General features: G+C 43.0%; 1 protein-coding gene across 1 annotated transcript in view; it reads right to left on the bottom strand.

Annotated features, from left to right (window-relative positions):
* rab22a (RAB22A, member RAS oncogene family) overlaps positions 1-19,343 on the bottom strand; it is a 104,584-nt gene that overhangs the window by 12,265 nt on the left and 72,976 nt on the right. Inside the window, exons 4-6 of the mRNA XM_080205093.1 lie at positions 17,381-17,452; positions 16,166-16,272; positions 632-741 (exon numbers count right to left, since the gene is read on the bottom strand). Coding sequence (XP_080061219.1) covers positions 632-741; positions 16,166-16,272; positions 17,381-17,452 — 289 coding nt within the window. The remainder of the gene's footprint in view (positions 1-631; positions 742-16,165; positions 16,273-17,380; positions 17,453-19,343) is intronic.

Below are 19,343 nucleotides of genomic sequence, written 5' to 3'. Positions count from 1 at the left end.
GGGATGGCGGCGCGGGCTCGTTGGGCCGAAGGGCCTGTTTCCTGGGCTGATTTTGTTCTTTGTAAATGATACAGGGGCCAGCCATTTTCTGACAAATTAGATTGAATGCTTGAAAGCCATAATCCCAATGATGATAACAGAGTTTGTACGATAAAGTGCAAAGAGTAACAATACTCAAACCAAAAATTCTGCTGTGCAACACCGCATTGCTCATGATCTTGTTAAGTTGAATTTGTTCTAGTTTACCTGGGATTTTAAGTCACTGAGAAGGAAGAAAGGTTATTTGGTTTGACTGCACAAAACTTGTAACTCGAGGAGATAATAACCGGCTTCCTTGACAGGCTTACAGTTTAGTGGAAAAGTTTCAGTGATATGTAGTTTTGAGATGAATAGTTAAAGATTCCAAACTGTGGCAGTCACCTGAACAGCCAGACTCAGAAGCCTGGTCAGAACTGTTGGGTATTAGCAATTTCTCATTAGCTTACGAGCAGCCAACAGTGCCAATTATATTTAAAATTCTTACTATATTTTCTCCTCAGGTGGTGTGAGTGATAGAGAATGAAAACCTGAAGCACACAGTACCTCTAATGACAAACTTTTGAGCACTTCATGTAGCTGAGGCCATACTCACTGATTTCTGCAAACAGCTCATTGATGTTAATGGCATTTTTGGCACTAGTTTCCACAAAGACTGCATGAATGGAATCTGCATAGTCCTTGGCATCTTTTTCAAGTACTTCCCTGCAATAAAATTTGAAAGATGGGATCATGTTTGGTTTGTATAATTCATGTAAGGACTTACACAGGTGAATGATAGTAAGGTGACATTTACCCTCCTTCAAACCTTCCCTAATTTATTGGACGCAAAAAAATCAATGAAATATTTGGTCAGTATTTTAAGGAGGCTGTTGGGAGGGAAGGGTTTGCCTTCATTCAAAGTAGCGTTCAAAATATTATGTTAGAATTTTAAGTGTCAACAGTACCACTGCAAATTGAGTTTCATTTGTTACACATGCATTTAATATCATGGACATAACAGTCACAAAATGGGTAACAATATGATAAGGCTTGATTCAAACTTTCATCTGCAAGCAGAAGAACACCCAGCTAGCTCATGGCACAGTCAAGGAAGATGTGTGTAACACATCAGATCTTTATTAAGGTTCTCAGATCCAGAATATGTACTTCCTTGGTTTATGGCTGCTGGGCCACACTTTAAGCATGCAGATGGTGATGAAGTCGTCTGACAAATCCAGGATTCTTAAGGAAACTTACCCTGCTCTTTAAGTCAATATCATTGTTACTAGAAGCTATCTACTGCCCAGGAACAAAAACCTAGCTTCAGTTCCAAATATGGCTTGAGGTGTTGGTGAGGAAAGATAGTTAAACTACTTCTCACCATGCTGGAGTTACATGAGCATACACATCCCTTACCAGAGGTAAAATCAGAGCCTAGTTGCAAAGTTGGGTTCTCTAAAGTGCTCAATTTATCATTTCAGACAAGAAAAAAAAGCTACAAGTTTGACAATACTAGCAGATCTCGTGTCATTGCTCAGAAAATTGTATTATGGTGCGATGTTTAGCTGCTAATGTGGCCTGCCTTTTTAAGGCTGGTACTTTGTCATATCCAAATATCAGGGTGCAGTTGGAACTGCAAGTCAATTTTAAGCTCCAGTCAAATGATTTTCTTCTTCTCTCCCCAGATTACTTAAGTTTGTTACATGCTACAGATATTTATGCACAGCACAGTGTTACCTGTAGATGGGAGTGTTGAGCAAAGCCAAAAGGTTCAGAAAATTCATGAGGGGACCACTTTAAACTTGGTTTACCAGCTTTTCACGTTCACTTTCTAAAACTGATTACCATTTTTTACGTTATCCCAGTAGTACTTCAATTTTGAAACCATAGCATTTGGTGAGTTTCTGAAACAATATATGGTGGAGAGTGCAGGGTGTGTGGAGGATTCTTTGCCATAAGTTAAATCACAGCAGAGTGTTAAATATTACAAGCAACCCACCATTCTTTACTGTGAGGACTGGAGTACAATTTTCTTATCAAAACTATCCCCAAGCAAAGAAAACCATTTTATATTTCAGACTGATAGCAAGTGCTGATCCCTGTCTGTTATATTTCATGATGTGGAGATGCCAGCGTTGGACTGGGGTAAACACAGAAAGAAGCCTCACAACACTGGGTTAAAGTCCAACAGGTTTATTTGGTAGCAAAAGCCACTAGCTTTCGGAGCGCTGCTCCTTCATCAGCTGAGTGGGATTTCAGTTCACAAACAAGACATATAAAGACACAAACTCAATTTATAATGGTTGGAACTGGAGTCTTTACAGATAATCAAGTCTTAAAGGTATAGACAAAGTGAGTGGAGACAGGGTTGAGCACAGGTTAAAAAGATATGTATTGTCACCAGCCAGGACAGTTAATGAGATTTTGCAAGCCAGGCAAGTCGTGGGGGTTACAGATAATGTGACATGAACCCAAGATTCCAGTTGAGGCCGTCCTCATGTGTGCGGAACTTGGCTATCAGTTTCTGCTCAGTGACTCTGCATTGTTGTGTGTCAAAAAGGCTGTCTTAGAGAATGCTTACCCGAAGATCAGAGAACAAATGCCCATGACTGCTGAAGTGTTCCCCACCAGGAAGAGAACACTCTTGCCTGGTGATTGTTGAGTGGTGTTCATTCATCTGTTGTTGTGGCATCTACCTGGTCTCCCCAATGTACCATGCCTCAGGACATCCTTTCCTGCAGCACATCAAGTACACAACGTTGACTGAGTTGCAAGTGTATATACTGTGTATCTGGTGGACGGTGTTCTCACGCGAGATGATGGCATCCATGTCGATGATCCGGCATGTCTTGCAGAGGTTGCTGTGGCAGGGTTGTGTGGTGTCATGGTCACTGTTTTCCTGATGGCTGGGTACTTTGCTGTGGACAATGGCCTGTTTGAGGTTGTGCGGTTATTTGAAGGCAAGACCTGGGGGTGTTGGGATGGCCTTGGCGAGATGTTCGTCTTCATCAATGACATGTTGAAAGCTCCGGAGAAGATATTGTAGTTTCTCTGCTCCAGGGAAGTACTGGATGATGGCAGACAGAGTGCCATCTTTAGTCAAGACAGCACCATGCCAGAGTACTCACCAATACCTGACTGAAGATCTAAACTCAAGCAGGTTCATGATTGTTAGAGGCCGACCACAAACTACTATTCTTTGCACATCTTTACTCAGGCTTGGTAGGATGGATGCATGCATGGAGCAGAGGGTTATAGGAAGTAGGAGACATATTAGCAAGGGTGATGGCTTGGGAAGTGTGAGAGAGGTTGTGTTGTGCTCTCATGGTTATTCCCTGCAAAAATACCTTATTAGGTGAACTTTAGTCTTGACTTAATCTGCTTATTCATTTTACTGAGCTGACAGACTTTTCTAAGTACAATCTCTGAAGTAGATGTCATGTTGTAGCTTCATAGAACCTTAGTTAGCCACACTTGGAATATCGTGTTCAATTCTGGTCGCCAGACTACCAGAAGGATGTGGAGACTTTGGAGGGGGTACAGAAAAGATTTGCCAGGATATTGCCTGATATGAAGGGCGTTAGCTATGAGGAGAGGTTGGAGAAACTTGGTTTGTTCTCACTGGAGTGATGTAGGTTGAGGAGAGACCTTAAAGAAATCTACAAGATGAGCGGCATGGACAGAGTGGATAGTCAGAAGCTGTTTCCCAGGGTGGAAAAGTCAATTACTAGGGAGCATTGGTTTAAGGTGCAAGGGACAAGGTTTAAAGGAGATGTACGAGGCAGATTTTTTGCACAGAGAATAGTGCGTGCCTGGAACTCGTTGACGGAGGTGGTGGTGGAAGCGGATGTGGTAGTGACTTTTAAGGGGCATCTTGACAAGTACATAAATAGGATGGGAATAGAGGGATATGGTCCCTGGAAGGGCAGGTGGTTTTAGTTAAGTTGGGCAGCGTGGTCGGCGCAGGCTTGGGGGGGGCTGAAGGGCCTGATTCTGTGCTGTAATTTTCTTTGTTCTTAGGTGGCAGCATTGTGCACAATGCTACACATAGAGGCAAGATAAGTGAACTGTGACCCAAAGCAGCCACTTGCTTCTCTCAGCATCAAGGTAATCAACTTTACACTGTCCACCATGACTGCCCCACTACGTTCTAAAGTTTAGTTAAAAGTTTAACTAGTTGCCAGGACAGACAAATGCAGCTTTCAAGAGTGCATATGAAAGGTCTGAGACTAAAGGTTGATTACTTAACAGGATGTCCTCAGCAGCGATATAGACACCTGAGAAAGAACATCCACTTGTTTGGGGACATGGTGCACATCAGAACTGGACTCATCTATCCCAAGATCTTTCCCCTAACTCCCCATCCCCAGCCATTCCTGGGAAAAAAATCTCTTCACTACATCTTTGGCATGACACAGACTAGTTTCCTTTACTCCCAGCTCTAGTAAATTACAATTGTATTCCAGAATGATCACCTACACCCAATCCACCACTAACCATCTCAGTGTTACAATTGCTCAAGTCCCCACTTTCACCAGTCACAGCTCCCAGGATATCCTCACATGAACTGGGAAACTAGGTTAAAATAGTAAAAAGATAGTAGTAATGCAGTGGAGACTTAAATTAATAACTCTAAGCAAATATTTAGACTAGTGAGAAAAAGACCGGAGAAAGTTGCATCATCCGTGGCTAACTAAATAAGGCAGTAGGAAGAAACAATATAATTGTGATGATTCATGGTATCTCATTAGGTTGGATAGATTTTAAAACCAGAAAAGACCAAAAATAAGGCAGAAATTAAACTATGCAAAAGCTAACTACAAATAAATATAATTTCTACAAGTATTTGAAAAGGAAAAGTGAAACAAAAGCAAGTGTTCCTCTTCTAGGGAGTCCAGTAAATTAATGAAAATAAGATCACGCCTGAAGTGTTGAACATGTATTCTGTGTCTGTCTTCATTGTAGAAGGCTGGGAAAACTTTCCGAAGATATTCAAAGGTGAAAGGGAAGGAGGAACAATTACCATCATCAGGGAAAAGGTACTGAGAAAACTATTAGTCTAAAGGCTCACAAATCCCCAGGTTGTGGTGGCCTGCATCCTAAGGTCTTAAAATAAGTGGCTGAGATAGCAGAGGCATGGGTCATCTTCCAAAATTTCTTAGATTCTGAAAAGGTCCCATCACATTAGAAAAAAAATCAAGTATAACACTTCCGTTGAAGGAAGTGGGTGGTGGAGGTTAAAGAGAAAAGCAGGGAGACAGAAAGCAGGAAACCACAGGCCAGTTAGTATAACATGGAAAACATGGTAGAATCCATTATTAAGGAGGTTATTACAGAATACAGAGAAAATCAGAATGGGATCAGACAGAGTTTGCATATTTGTTCTTTGAGGAAGTAACAATGTGGATAAAGGGAAACCTGTAGATGTGGTGTACTTGGAATTCCAAAAGACATTCAAAGGTGTCCCACCAACAGTTACTACACAAAATAAGAAATCATGGTGCAAGAGGTAATATTAGAATGGATAAAGGATTTGTTAGCTAACAGTAAGCAGAGAGTAGGGATAAATGGGTCATTCTTGGGTTGGCAAGCTGTAATTAATTAGGGATCAGCAGCTATTTCAAATTATATGACTTGGATAACAGGATCAAACATACAGTCATTGAATTTGTAAAAGAGGTAGGAAAGTAAATTGTCAAGAGGAGGTAAAGAGTCTACAAAGCCTCAGATATTTTGAGTGAGTGAGAAAAAATTTGCCAGTTGCAGTAAAATACAGAAAAATATGGAGGTTCAATTGATAGGAAGAACAGAAAAGCATGAGCTAAATGGACAGAGATTGCAGAACTCAGTGGTACAGAGCAATCTGGGTGTTCATGTACATAAATCACAAGTTGGAATGCAGATACTAGAAGTGATTTGGAGGCTAATTGGAAACTTGGTGTTTATTAAGAGGAAAGGAATATACAAGTAGCCGAGTTTTAATGACAGGCATACTGGGCCTTGGCGATACCACATTGGGTGAACTACGCACAGTTTTGTCTCCTTTTTTAGGAAAAAGTTACCATGCTGGAAGCAATTCAGAAAAGGTTGACCCCATACCCACTGGAGTTTAGAAGACAGAGGTGATCTTCTTGAAACTTTAGATTTGGAAGGATCTCAATAGGGTGGATAGTGGCAGGATGTTTCCTCTTGTGGCAGTGACTAGAACTAGAGAACACAGTTCTCCCTTTTAAAAAGGGAAACTTTCTCTCTGACAGTCCTGTGGAATTCTGTTTTCCAGAAAGCAGTGGAGGGGAGTACGGTAGGATGAGAGAAGAATTGGCAAATGTTGACTGGGGGAGCGCGTTGGAAGGTAGGTCTGCTGAGGAACAGTGGAGGATCTTTAAGGAGATCTTTCTTGGTGCTCAGCAGAAATTTATTCCGATGGTTAAAAAGGACCGTAGGAGGAGAGGTAATAAGCCGTGGATAACGAAGGAGGTAAAGGAAAGTGTTAAATTAAAAGCGGATGCGTTTAGAGTAGCTAAGAGTAGTGGGCGAGAAGAGGATTGGGAGAGGTTTAAATGTCAACAAAGATTGACAAAGAAGTTGATAAAGAAGGGTAGGATAAACTATGAAGCTGGGCTAGCGCTTAACATAAAAAAGGATAGCAAGAGTTTTTATAAATATATAAAAAGGAAGAAGCTAGCTAGGGTGAACGTTGGACCCTTAGAGGATGAGAGGGGGGACTTAGTGGTAGGGGATGGGGAAATGGCTGAGGTCTTGAATAACTTTTTTGTTTCGGTCTTCACGGAGGAGGACGTGAATAATTTGCCGGGTGTTAGCGATGGAAATGTGGTAGGACTGGAGGGTCTCAATGACATTATTGTTACGAGAGAGGCAGTGTTCGAAAGACTGGAGGGACTGATTGTAGACAAGTCCCCAGGACTGGATGGAATGCATCCGAGGGTTCTGAAAGAAATGGCGGAGGCGACAGTGGATGCCTTGGTGGTTATTTTCCAAACGTCGCTGGATTCCAGGGAAGTGCCAGAAGATTGGAAAACGGCTAATGTTACGCCGTTGTTTAAGAAGGGTGGCAGGCAAAAGGCAGGGAATTATAGGCCGGTTAGTTTAACGTCTGTTGTAGGTAAAATGTTAGAATCCGTCATCAAGGAGGAAATAGCGAGGCATCTTGAGGGGAATTGCTTGATAGAGCAGACGCTGCACTGTTTTGTTAAGGGGAAGTCGTGTCTGACAAATTTATTGGAGTTCTATGAGGATGTGTCTAGGGCGGTGGATAGAGGAGAGCCGGTGGATGTGGTCTTTCTTGATTTTCAGAAGGCGTTTGACAAGGTACCTCACAAGAGGTTATTGCAGAAGGTAAGGGGGCATGGAGTTGGGGGTAGGGTGTTAGCATGGATAGAGGATTGGTTGTCAAATAGGAGGCAGAGAGTGGGGGTTAATGGGTGCTATTCAGGTTGGCGGTTGCTGACTAGTGGAGTGCCCCAGGGGTCGGTGCTGGGGCCTCAGCTATTTACCACTTATATAGATGATCTGGAGGAGGGAACCGAGTGTATGGTGTTGAAATTTGCTGATGACACCAAGATTGGTGGAACGGCAAATTGCGCGGAGGATGGAGAGTCTGCAGAAGGATCTAGATAGGCTGGGCGAATGGGCCAGGAAATGGCAAATGGAATTTAATGTTAGCAAGTGCGAGGTGGTCCACTTTGGTAGGAATAACGGTAGGAAGGACTATTACTTACGTGGCGAAAAACTGCAGCAGGTGACGGTGCAGAGGGACCTTGGGGTCCTTGTGCATGAGTTGCAAAATCCCAGCCTGCAGGTGCAACAGGTGGTCAGGAAGGCTAATGGGATGCTGGCCTTCAAAGCAAGGGGGATTGAATATAAAAGTAGGGAAGTCTTGCTGCAGCTGTATAGGGCATTGGTGAGGCCGCAGTTTTGGTCGCTGCACTTACGTGAGGATATTTTGGCCTTGGAGGGAGTGCAGAGGAGGTTTACTAGGCTGATACTGGAGTTGAGGGGGCTGAGCTATGAGGAGAGGCTGAATAAACTAGGCTTGTACTCGTTAGAGTTTAGAAGAATGAGGGGAGGTCTCATTGAGACATATAAGATGATGAATGGGATGGATAGGATAGAGGTGGAGAGACTCTTCCCGCTCAGAAGGGACAGTAGGACTAGGGGGCACAGCCTCAAGATAAAAGGGGGGGGTGGTTTAGAACGGAGTTGAGGAGGAACTTCTCCACTCAAAGGGTGGTGAATCTCTGGAATTCTCTGCCCGTTGAAGTGGTGGAGGCTGCCTCGCTAAATATTTTTAAGACGGGGGTTGATGGGTTTTTGATAAGCGAGGGGATTAAGGGTTATGGGGAGAGGGCGGGAATGTGGAACTGAGCCACGACAGATCAGCCATGATCTTATTGAATGGCGGGGCAGGCTCGAAGGGCTAGATGGCCTACTCCTGCTCCTATTTCTTATGTTCTTATGTTCATTGAACTTACTTAAAGCTGAATTAAATAGATTTTGGATACCCTGTAGAGCCAAGGGTTATGGGGTCAGGCAGGAAGGTGGAGCTGAGACCACAATTACATCAGCAATGACCTTATAACAAGCGATGGTGGTAGGTTTGAAGGATTGAATGGAATATCCTATGTTCCTAATATTCCACAAATCAGAATCACTTTTTTATCCTACCGGATCAGAAAGCACCCTTCAGTGCTCACGCACACTTTGTAGAAGTCTGAGACTGGTGATCCACAATCTTGTGCTCACACTCCCAACCAATCTACCCATCCCAAATTCCTGTATTCAAAAGTTGAGAGATCAGAGTTAACCTAATTTGCTTATTTAGGTTCCCTGGAAATATGCAGTTAATCACATTGCCCTACTTTAAACATTGTATCCCCCAAATCATCATGGACAATGCCATAGGAGATCTGTTAGTATCAATACAGAAATTGTGATACATCTGTCACACAAACTTATAAAATAACAAAAACCTAAAACTCCTAACCATGAACACATTTTAATTTTGTACGCAGCAGTACATAACACAATTCATTTCTGGGCTACGAGGTGAACATTTGTTTCTGCAAGGTCTCCTACCAACTTAACTTCTCATGCTACCTGTAATACTCAGGACTCTAAATAAGAAGGAATTCTTCACATAATAAGGGTCTCTAATAGTAAGGAATCCACTACATTATACTCTTACGGGTGGAAAGGGAATTGTGGCCAAACGTGGCTTACAAGGGAAATTAGAGATAGTATCAGATTCAAAGCATACAAATTGGCAAGCAGCAGCAAAGGCTTGAGGATTGGCAGCAGTTTAAAATTCAAAGGGAGCCTAGGGATTAAGTAAAATGGAGTATGAAAATAAGCTAGCGAGGAACATTAAAAACTGACTGTAAAAGTTTCTATCAGTATATAAAGAGAAAAAGATTGACAAAAACGAACGTAGGCTCCATACAGTCAGAAATGGGAGAATTCATAATGGATAAGAAAGAAGTGGCTGTGCTTCAGTCTTCAGTTTCTACTGATTGGAGGCAAGCCAATTTAAGCCCACTATTCAAAAAGAGAGGTGGAGAGAAAAAGAGAAGAGAACCAGTGAGCCAAATGTCAGTACTGGGGAAGTTGCTAGAGTCCATTAACAAGGATTTCATAACTCAGCATTTGGAAGGCAGTGGCATTAGACATAATCAACATGGATTTACAAAAGGGAAATCATGCTTGACAAATCTATTGGATTTCTTTGAGGATATAACTAATAGAGTTGACCGAGGAGAACCAGTGGATTTGGTTTATTTAGACTTTCAGAAAGCTTTCAACAAGGTCTCACATAACTGACTATGTAAAGCTAATCACATGGGATTGCAAGTAATGTCTTAAGATGGATAGAAAGCCAGTTAGTAGATAGGAAGTGAACAGTTAGCATAAATGGCCCTTTTTCTGATTTGCCAATCAGTAACTAGTGGGGCTCTGCAGCGATCTGTGGTAGGACCCAACTGCTCACATTGTATGTTAGTGATTTGGAAGAGAGAATGATCTCCAAATTTGAAGACAGTACAAAGTTGGGTGGAAGAACGAACTGTGAGAAGGATGCACAGATGCTTCAGTATTATTTGACAAGGCTGAGAGAATGTGGGCATGTGCATGGTAGATGTAGTATAATGTGGATAAATGTGAGGTTATTTACTTTGGTAGCAATATTAAAACAAATTACTACTCGAATGGGTATAAACAGAGAGGTGGATGCTCAGCGAGACCTTGGAGTACTTGTGCATCAGCACTGAAAGTAAATGTGCAGGTACATCAGGCCTGGTACGTTAGCCTTCAAAGCAAGAGGATTTGAGTATTAGGATAGGGATGTTTTTCTGCAGTTGTATAGGGCATTGATGAGGCTACATCTGGAGTAGTGTGCACAGTTTTGGCATCCTCATCTGAGGGAGGATGTCCTTGCTATTGAGAGTATAGTGAAGGTTTACCAGGGATGGCAGATCTGTCATGTGAGGAGAGACTAATTCAGTTAGGATTATATTCACTGGAGTTTAGAAGAGCAAGAGGGGATCTCATGGAAGCTTATAAAAATTCTAACAGGGTTAGACAGGATAAATTCAGAAAGAATGGTTCTAATGGTGGGGTTGTTCAGAACTAGGTGTCATCGTTTGAGGATAAGAGGTAAACTTTTTAGAACTGAGGTGAGGAGAAATTTCTTCACCCACAATCATGACAACAAAATGTAGTTGAGGCCAAAACATTATTATGATTTTAAGATAAAATTACATATAACTCTTCAGGCCAAAGGGATCAAGGGATATTGGAGCTGGGGGAAGGAAAAGGTCAGGGTATTGAATTCAATGATCAGCCATGATCAAAATGAATGATGGAGCAGGACCAGACGGCAGAGTGGCCTCCTCCTGTTTCTGCTTTGTGTTTCTCTCATCATATGGATTCCAGCTGCATAACACGAAAATCCCTTGCAAAATAAATTCTCCTTATCCAGAACACGACCTTCCACCCATGTCTTATTATCAAAAACCATCTTTCTAAATCTCCAAGTCTGGTTACTTCATTCAACTCTCCTAATCTTTGTGAAGGCATAAATAGGAGCAGACTAGACCAGACAACATCTCAACTTTGCTCCACCATAAATATGATGTGGATGTGCCGGCGTTGGACTGGGGTAAATACAGTAAAAAGTCTGACAACACCTGGTTTTAGTCCAACCGATTTATTTGATAGTAAACGCACAAGCTTTCGGGTTAGTCCCTTCGTCAGGTGAATGGAGAGTTCTGGCCTCAGACAGAGCATATAAAGCACAGACAGTTTAGAGATTACTGATTAGAATGCGAATCTTCACACCTAACCTGCTGTTCAAGTCTTGTCAGCCACTTCAAGACTTGAACAGCAGGTTAGGTGTAAAGATTCGCATTCTAATCAGTAATCTCTAAACTGTCTGTGCTTTATATGCTCTGTCTGAGGCCAGAACTCTCCATTCACCTGACGAAGGGACTAACCCGAAAGCTTGTGCGTTTACTATCAAATAAATCGGTTGGACTAAAACCAGGTGTTGTCAAAGTTTTCACTGTGTCCACCATAAACAACCATAGCTGAACTGCCATTCCAACACTTTGCTGCACTCACTCTGTCTTGAGCGTGCCAAATAACTGAACATCCACAATTGGGGTAGGGATTTCAAAGTCCTCAATGTAGAAACTTCTCATCATTGTAATGTCAAATTTGATTTGATTTATTGTCATTTCTTCAGACAGAACATACCATTCATAGAGAAAACAAGAGTGCAGAATGTAGTGTTACAGTCATAGCTAGAATGTAGAGATATCAACTTAATGTAAATTCATTCAAAAGTCTGACAGCAGCAGGGAAGAAGCTGTTCTTGAGTCAGTTGGTACATGACCTCAGACTTATGTATCTTTTTCCTGACAGAAGGTGGTGGAAGAAGAGAGTGTCCGGGGTGCGTATGGTCCTTAATTATGCTGGCTGCTTTGCTGAGGTAGCAGAAGTGTAGACAGAGTCAATGGATAGGAGGCTGGTTCGTGCGATGGCTTGGGCTACATTCCTTGTGGTCTTGGGCAGGGCAGGAGGCATACCAAGCTGTGATGCACCAGAGAAAGCATCCTTTCTGGTTGTATCTGTAAAAGTTGGAGAGTCGTAGCTGACATGCCAAATTTCCTTAGTCTTCTGAGAAAGGAGAGGCCTTGGCGGGCTTTCTTAACTATAGTACCAGCACTGGGGGGACCAGGACAGGTTGTTGGTGATCTGGACACCTAAAAACTTGAAGCTCTCGACCCTTTCTACTTTATTCCTATGGATATAGACAGGGGCATATTCTCCCCTGTAAATAATTGACCCTCTTATTTTCTAAATTCCCCAACCAGGGGAAACATGTTCTCAGCATCTACATGGTCATGGACCTCTAGAATTTAATATTTCAATGAGGTCACCACCCATTAGGAGTATTGGCTTACTGTATTGGAGATAGGCCAATCTTCTCATCTGAGGAATTAAATCCAGTAAATGTCCACTGCAAAACTCCAAGACAAGTACATTCTTCCTTGTATGAAGGAGACTAAAACTGTACACAGCCTTCCACACTTGTATAGGGCTTTGCTCTATACAAGTACAGTAAAGCTTTAACACCTTCTACTCCACCCCCTTGCAATAAAGGCCAACTTACCATTTGCCCTTTTAATTGCTTCCTATACCTGAATGCTAAGTTTATAGCACCCAAATCCTTCTGAATGCCAACACAATGTTTAGAACATACAACATAGAACAGTAGAGCACAGTACAGGCCCTTCGACCCTCTATGTTGTGCTGAGCTGTGTCCAAAACCAAGATCAAGCTATCCCACTCCCTCTAATTCTGGTGTGCTCCATGTTCCTATTCAATAATTACTTGAAAGTTCCTAAAGTCTCCGACTCCACTATCACAGCAGGCAGTCTATTTCACACCCCAACCACTCTGAGTAAAGAACCTATGTCGGACATCCCTCCTATATCTCCCACCATGAACCTTATAGTTGTGCCCCCCAGTAACAACTACATCCACCTGAGGACATAGTCTCTATCTATCCCCCTCATCTTATAAACCTCTAAGTCGCCTCTCATCCTCTTCCACTAAAAAGCCCCAGCTCCTGCAACCTTTCCTCATGAGACCTACCCTCCAAACCAGACAGCATCCTGGTAAATCTCCTCTACACTCTCTCCAATGCTTCCACATCCTTCTTATAGTGAGGTCACCAGAACTGCACATAATATTCCAAATGTGGTCTCACCAATCTCCTATACAGTTGCAGCATAACCCCACAGCTCTTAAAACTCAAACCCCCTGTTAATAAACGCTAACACACTATAAGCCTTCTTCACAGCTGAGTGGCAACCTTCAGAGATCCGTGGATATGAACCCTAAGATCTCTGTTCCTCCACATTCCTCAGAACCTTACCGCTGAGCCTGTAATCCGCATTCAAATTTGTCCTACCAAAAATGAATCACCTCGCACCTATCAGGGTTAAACTCCATCTGCCACTTTTCCACCCAGCTCTGCATCCTATCAATGTCTCTTTGCAACCTACAACAGCCCTCCACCTCACCCACTACTCCACTAATCTTGGCGTCATCAGCAAATTTACTGACTCAACTTCAACCCCCTCCTCCAAGTCATTGACAAAAATCACAAAAAGCAGAGGACACAGTACCGCTGGTAACTGGTCTGAAAATTTTCCAATCACTACCACCTTCTGTCTTCTACAAGATAGCCAGTTACTTATCCAATCGACCCAAATTTCCCACTATCCCACACCTCCTTACTTTCTTCATGAGCCTACGATGGAGAACTTATCAATCGCCTTACTAAAATCCACGTATACAAAATCCAATGCTCGACCTATAAAGGTTCCAATCAATATTTGGAAAGTTAAAGTCACCCATGATAACTACCCTGTGACCTCCACACCTATCCATAATCTGCTTTGCCATTTCCTCCTTCACATCTCTATTACTATTTGGGGGCCTATAGAAAACTCCTAACAACGTGACTGCTCCTTTACTATTTCTAACTTCAGCCCATATTAGCTCAGTAGGCAGATCCCCCTTGAACAGCCTTTCAGCAGCCATTAAACTATCCTTGATTAACAATGCTACTCCTCCACCTCTTTTACCGCCTTCCCTACTCTTACTGAAACATCTATACCCCGGAACTTCCAACAACCATTCCTGTCCCTTTTCTAATCATGCCTCCGTATGATCACAACATTGTAGTCCCAAATACCAATCCACGCTCCAAATTCACCTACCTTATTCCGGATATTTCTTGCATTGAAGTAGACACACGTCAACCCACCTTCCTGTCTGCCGGTATACTCCTGCGACCTTACCCTCCTCAGTACCTCATTACACTCAACACTAGCGTCTGGACTACAGCTCGTTTTCCCACCCCCCTGACAAATTAGTTTAAACCTCCCCTCCACCTCCCCCCCCCGCCACCACCCAAAGAGCCATAGCAAATTTCCCTCCCAGGATATTGGTGCCCCTCTGGTTCAAGTGCAAACTGTCCTGTATGCACAGGTCCCATCTTCTCCACAATGTGCTCCAATTATCCATCTAACTGAAACCCTCCCTCCTACACCATCCCTGTAGCCACATGTTTATCTGCACTCTCTCCCTGATCCTCAACTCACTAACACATGGCACCAGCAACAAGCCAAAGATGACAACATGGTTTGTCCTGGCTCTCAGCTTTCATCCTAACTCCTTAAATTCCTGTTTTAAATCCCTGTCCCTTCTCTTCCCTATGTCGTTGGTACCGATGTATACCATGCTTGTGGCTGTTCCCCCTCCCCCTTAAGGATCCTAAAAAAAAGGTCTGCGATGTCACGGACCCTAGCACCCAGGAGACAACATACCATCCACGAGTCTCTTTCGCTGCCACAGAACCTCTTATCTGTCCCTCTAACTATTGAATCCCCAATAACTATTGCACTCCTCCTCTCCCTCCTTCCCTTCTGAGCCACAGGGACAGACTCAGTGCTGGAGATCTGGTCACCATGGCTTACCACTGGTAGGTCACCCCCGTCAACAGTATCCAGCACGGTGTACTTGTTGCCGAGGGGAACGACCACAGGGGATCCCTGCACTGACTGCTTCCTCCCAGCCCCTCTCATCATCACCCATCTACCTTCATTTTTTGGAGTAACTTTATCCCTGAAGCTTCTATGACCACCTCTGCCTTCTGAATGATCCGAAGTTCATCCAGCTCCAGTTCCTTAATGCGGTTTTTGAGGAGCTGGAGATGGATGCACTTCCCACAGGTGAAATCAGCAGGGACACTGACGGCGTTCCTCACCTCAAAGGAACATTGCAGTGCCTTCCCTGCCATCCCCTCTAGATAACTTGCAGTTTCTCACCACTTTAAAACATTTTGCTTTTCAAGTCTACCTATCAGTAAATAACCCCTTGCATTAGATTCCATCTGCTGTCTTCTTGTCCAATCATTCAACAGCTTTCTGCATATCTGTAATGTCTTCCTCACAGCTTACTTCCCCCACCCTACTTTGTATTGAAATCAACTTAGGTACATTACATTTGACCCTTTCATCTAAGTCATGAATTGCTTTACCTTTGTTATTTAAAATCTAGAAGTCCAAAGATGTGTGGGTTAGGTTGATTGGCCTTTTGTCATGGGGATTAGCAGGATAAATGTTATGGGAATAGGGCATGGATGGGATTGTGCTTGCGCAGACTCGATGAGCCAAAATGCCTTGTTCTGTACTGTAGGGATTCTATGGTTCTAAGTTTTTCTACAATTCAGCATTCCTTCTGAAGCAGTGGGAGTGGTTCACTGTATAAAAAGGATGCTACAAAATATGACGGTACTATTTTTTTTGAAAATTTCAACACAGTTGACACTTAAAACAAACGCGCAGACCTGGAATGAGTATCTCACTTTGTTCACAATTACCCAGGCTCTTGTTTGGTTACCACCTCAGATGGTACAAACTGAGGCTAGTGTTTGCTTTGTAGCAAGTATATTATCAACCAAAGCACAATGCTTGATGCACTTAAAAATCAACTGGCTGTTAAACATGAAAGCATGCTCTCAAGTTTGACCCCAACTCCAGCAGAACGTTGTTAATACCTGGCGTCAGTAAGATCACATTTATTTCCTGCAATTGCTACTACTATATTTGGAGGTCCATGTTGTCGCAACTCCTTCACCCAATTTTTCAATGTTTGCAACGTCTCCTGTACAAGAGAATGAGCATAGTAATTAGTGGAGAAAACCACACTGGCAGCTAAATGCTGCAACACAGCAGAAAAGCAAACAATCTTCAATTTGCTTTCTATATTTCTAAATATACCACTTAGCCAACAACCAGAGGCATTAACAGTAGCAATTTCAAGTAATCAACCTGGAAACAGAAAAAGTCATCTCTGCTTTCTTCAAGTTTTTGCATGGCTCCATTAATTGAGCTGTTTTTCTCCCCCTGGCTCTTGCTGACATGCAGGCGAGTAATCCAAGGGTCATTTGACCGTACATTTTGTTTCTAATGCCAATCACAGTTCAACATGCTCCAATTTCCACGCACTATCTTGTTCCTGAAGAGGACAATATACCTGCAAGCTGAAGCTTGCCTGCTGTCTTTACTGGAAAAAGTCAAAAGGAAAAGCAAAACCTCACTGGGACCAGCATTGTGGATTGAAGTTGCCCTTCTCCAATTGCACAATTCTTTTTTCTTGGAACTTTACCACTAGCTCCCCTGAAGAGGATGGGCATGCCCCATTATACAGACTGGTGAGGGAGGAAAACCCCAGATTAGGGAGGAATGAACATCAAGTAGGATTTGTTAGGTGACAAGACTGATAATTCAACATGGTACAGTGCAGCTTTGGAGAAGGAACCACAATATTTAATACAAGTGAGCAGTTCATTCATTTATTTAGAGTTATGTCTTGTAACTATGGAATCATTGAATAAAACATTGCCCATGTTATATACAGTAATATTTGTTCACCATTCAGCTATGCTTACCAAAAATAAATTTCCATTCAGTAGAAACAAAAATACCAATTCTAAAAATTTTCATCCCTTGCCTCCCATACCAAAACCACAAAAATTACTTCAATAAATGACCCGGTCTGAGCAATCATCACAGCAAGGAACAGAATGAAGGCGGTGATTTTAAACTTGAAGTCATAAGAAATTGTTTTGATTAAAATTCTGTTGGTGAGAAATGGGAAAGTCAGTCTTCAATATTCCAAAGCATTAAATGGATTTTCAGAAGCTTTGAGCATTCTTCAATGTATGAATTTCCATGCTGGGTATAGATAGTTGGCAAGCACAATTTCTTACCTCCTTTGTGATATCATATACAATAATTGCAGCAGCTGATCCACGATAGTACATTGGAGCTAATGCACGGAACTGTACAGGGAAGGAATAGAAAATCAGTTAAATCAAAAGTGAATTAAACAGTCAAGATCGCAGAAAGAAAAATAACTTAAATTCACATACAACTTTTTACATCCTCAGTATCCTCCAAAATGGGAGATGGATCATGTGGCATCAGGGTCAAGAAACATGTGAAATGGGAATGAACTCACTACCTTCTCACCCTAAAGTTTGCTGCAGCCTGGCATATTCTTGATAGCAAAGATATTAAATAAGAAATAGGAGCAGGAGTAGGCCATCTAGCCCCTCGAGCCTGCCCCGCCATTCAATAAGATCATGGCTGATCTGTTGTGGCTCAGTTCCACTTTCCCGCCCTCTCCCCATAACCCTTAATCCCCTCTCTTATCAAAAACCCATCAACCCGCTTCTTAAAAATATTTAGCGAGGCAGCCTCCACCACTTCAACGGGCAGAGAATTCCAGAGATTCACCACCCTTTGAGTGAAGAAGTTCCTCCTCAACTCCGTTCTAAACCGCCTCCCCTTTATCTTGAGGCTGTGCCCCCTAGTCCTACTGTCTTTTTGAGCGGGAAGAGTCTCTCCACCTCTATCCTATCCATCCCATTCATCATCTTATACGTCTCAATGAGATCTCCCCTCATTCTTCTAAACTCTAGCGAGTACAAGCCTAGTTTATTCAGCCTCTCCTCATAGCTCAATCCCCTCAACTCCGGTATCAGCCTAGTAAACCTCCTCTGCACTCCCTCCAGGGCCAAAATATCCTTGCGCAGGTGCGGCGCCCAAAACTGCACACAGTACTCCAGCTGCGGCCTCACCAATGCCCTATACAGCTGCAGCAAGACCTCCCTACTTTTATATTCAATCCCCCTCGCTATGAAGGCCAGCATCCCATTCGCCTTCCTGACCACCTGCTGCACCTGCAAGCTGGGTTTTTGTGACTCATGCACAAGGACCCCGAGGTCCCTCTGCACCGTCGCCTGCTGCAGTTTTTCGCCACGTAAGTAATAGTCCTTCCTACCATTCTTCCTACCAAAGTGGACCACCTCACACTTGCCAACATTAAATTCCATTTGCCATTTCCTGGCCCATTCGCCCAGCCTATCTAGATCCTTCTGCAGACTCTCCACACCCTCCGCACAATTTGCCTTTCCCCCAATCTTGGTGTCATCAGCAAATTTCGACACCCTGCACTCGGTTCCCTCCTCCAGATCATCTATATAAATGGTAAATAGCTGAGGCCCCAGCACCAATGGTTCAGAACCAAGGTGGATAAAGTGAGCTCTCCAGCAGATCAGCAATGATCTACATGAATGGATCAGTAGGCTTGAAAGGCCAAGTGTCCTGCTCTAGCAATGCTCTGAACCGTATGGAAAATTTGCACTTAATTAGAACAAGGGTAGAGCTTTTAGAAATGACATAATATGAAGGGCAGGGGAAGAGTAGGTATCAGGCATGTGCACCTTGGAGGAGGGGTGCAGGGACTATAGAGTCAGATTTACGGTGTAGCCAAATGGGCCATCTAAAATGGCGTTTTGCAAAGCACTCTGGGACAATTGGGCAAGAAACTAAACCGACAGGCTGCAGTTTTAAAGACAGACACAAACAGACAGCAACTCTGACGTGAATAAACAGGATATGGGTCATCTCCAGGACAAAAGGGACTTTATAGTCACACTGGCTTGTTTTATCTCCAGGATGAAAGAGACTTTCTGGTTACACTGGGTTGTGTACCAGACACAAGGGAACCCTTATTCAGAAGGGAGGTATGTGATGTACGTGCCTCCAGCACCTACAGATATGGCCATTGGGGACACACTCAGGAGGTCAGTGTGGTAGCACCTGATTCGATTCTTATTGATCAGGGGAATCGAGTCCTGATCAATTGATTGGCAATGGCCAAAAAGG

The sequence above is a fragment of the Carcharhinus amblyrhynchos genome, chromosome 16, assembly GCF_965287045.1.
Source record: "Carcharhinus amblyrhynchos chromosome 16, sCarAmb.v2.hapA, whole genome shotgun sequence".
Classification (NCBI taxonomy): Eukaryota; Metazoa; Chordata; class Chondrichthyes; order Carcharhiniformes; family Carcharhinidae; genus Carcharhinus; species Carcharhinus amblyrhynchos.
Note: the sequence above shows the minus strand (reverse complement) of the source record. Positions and strands in the feature narration are given on the sequence as shown.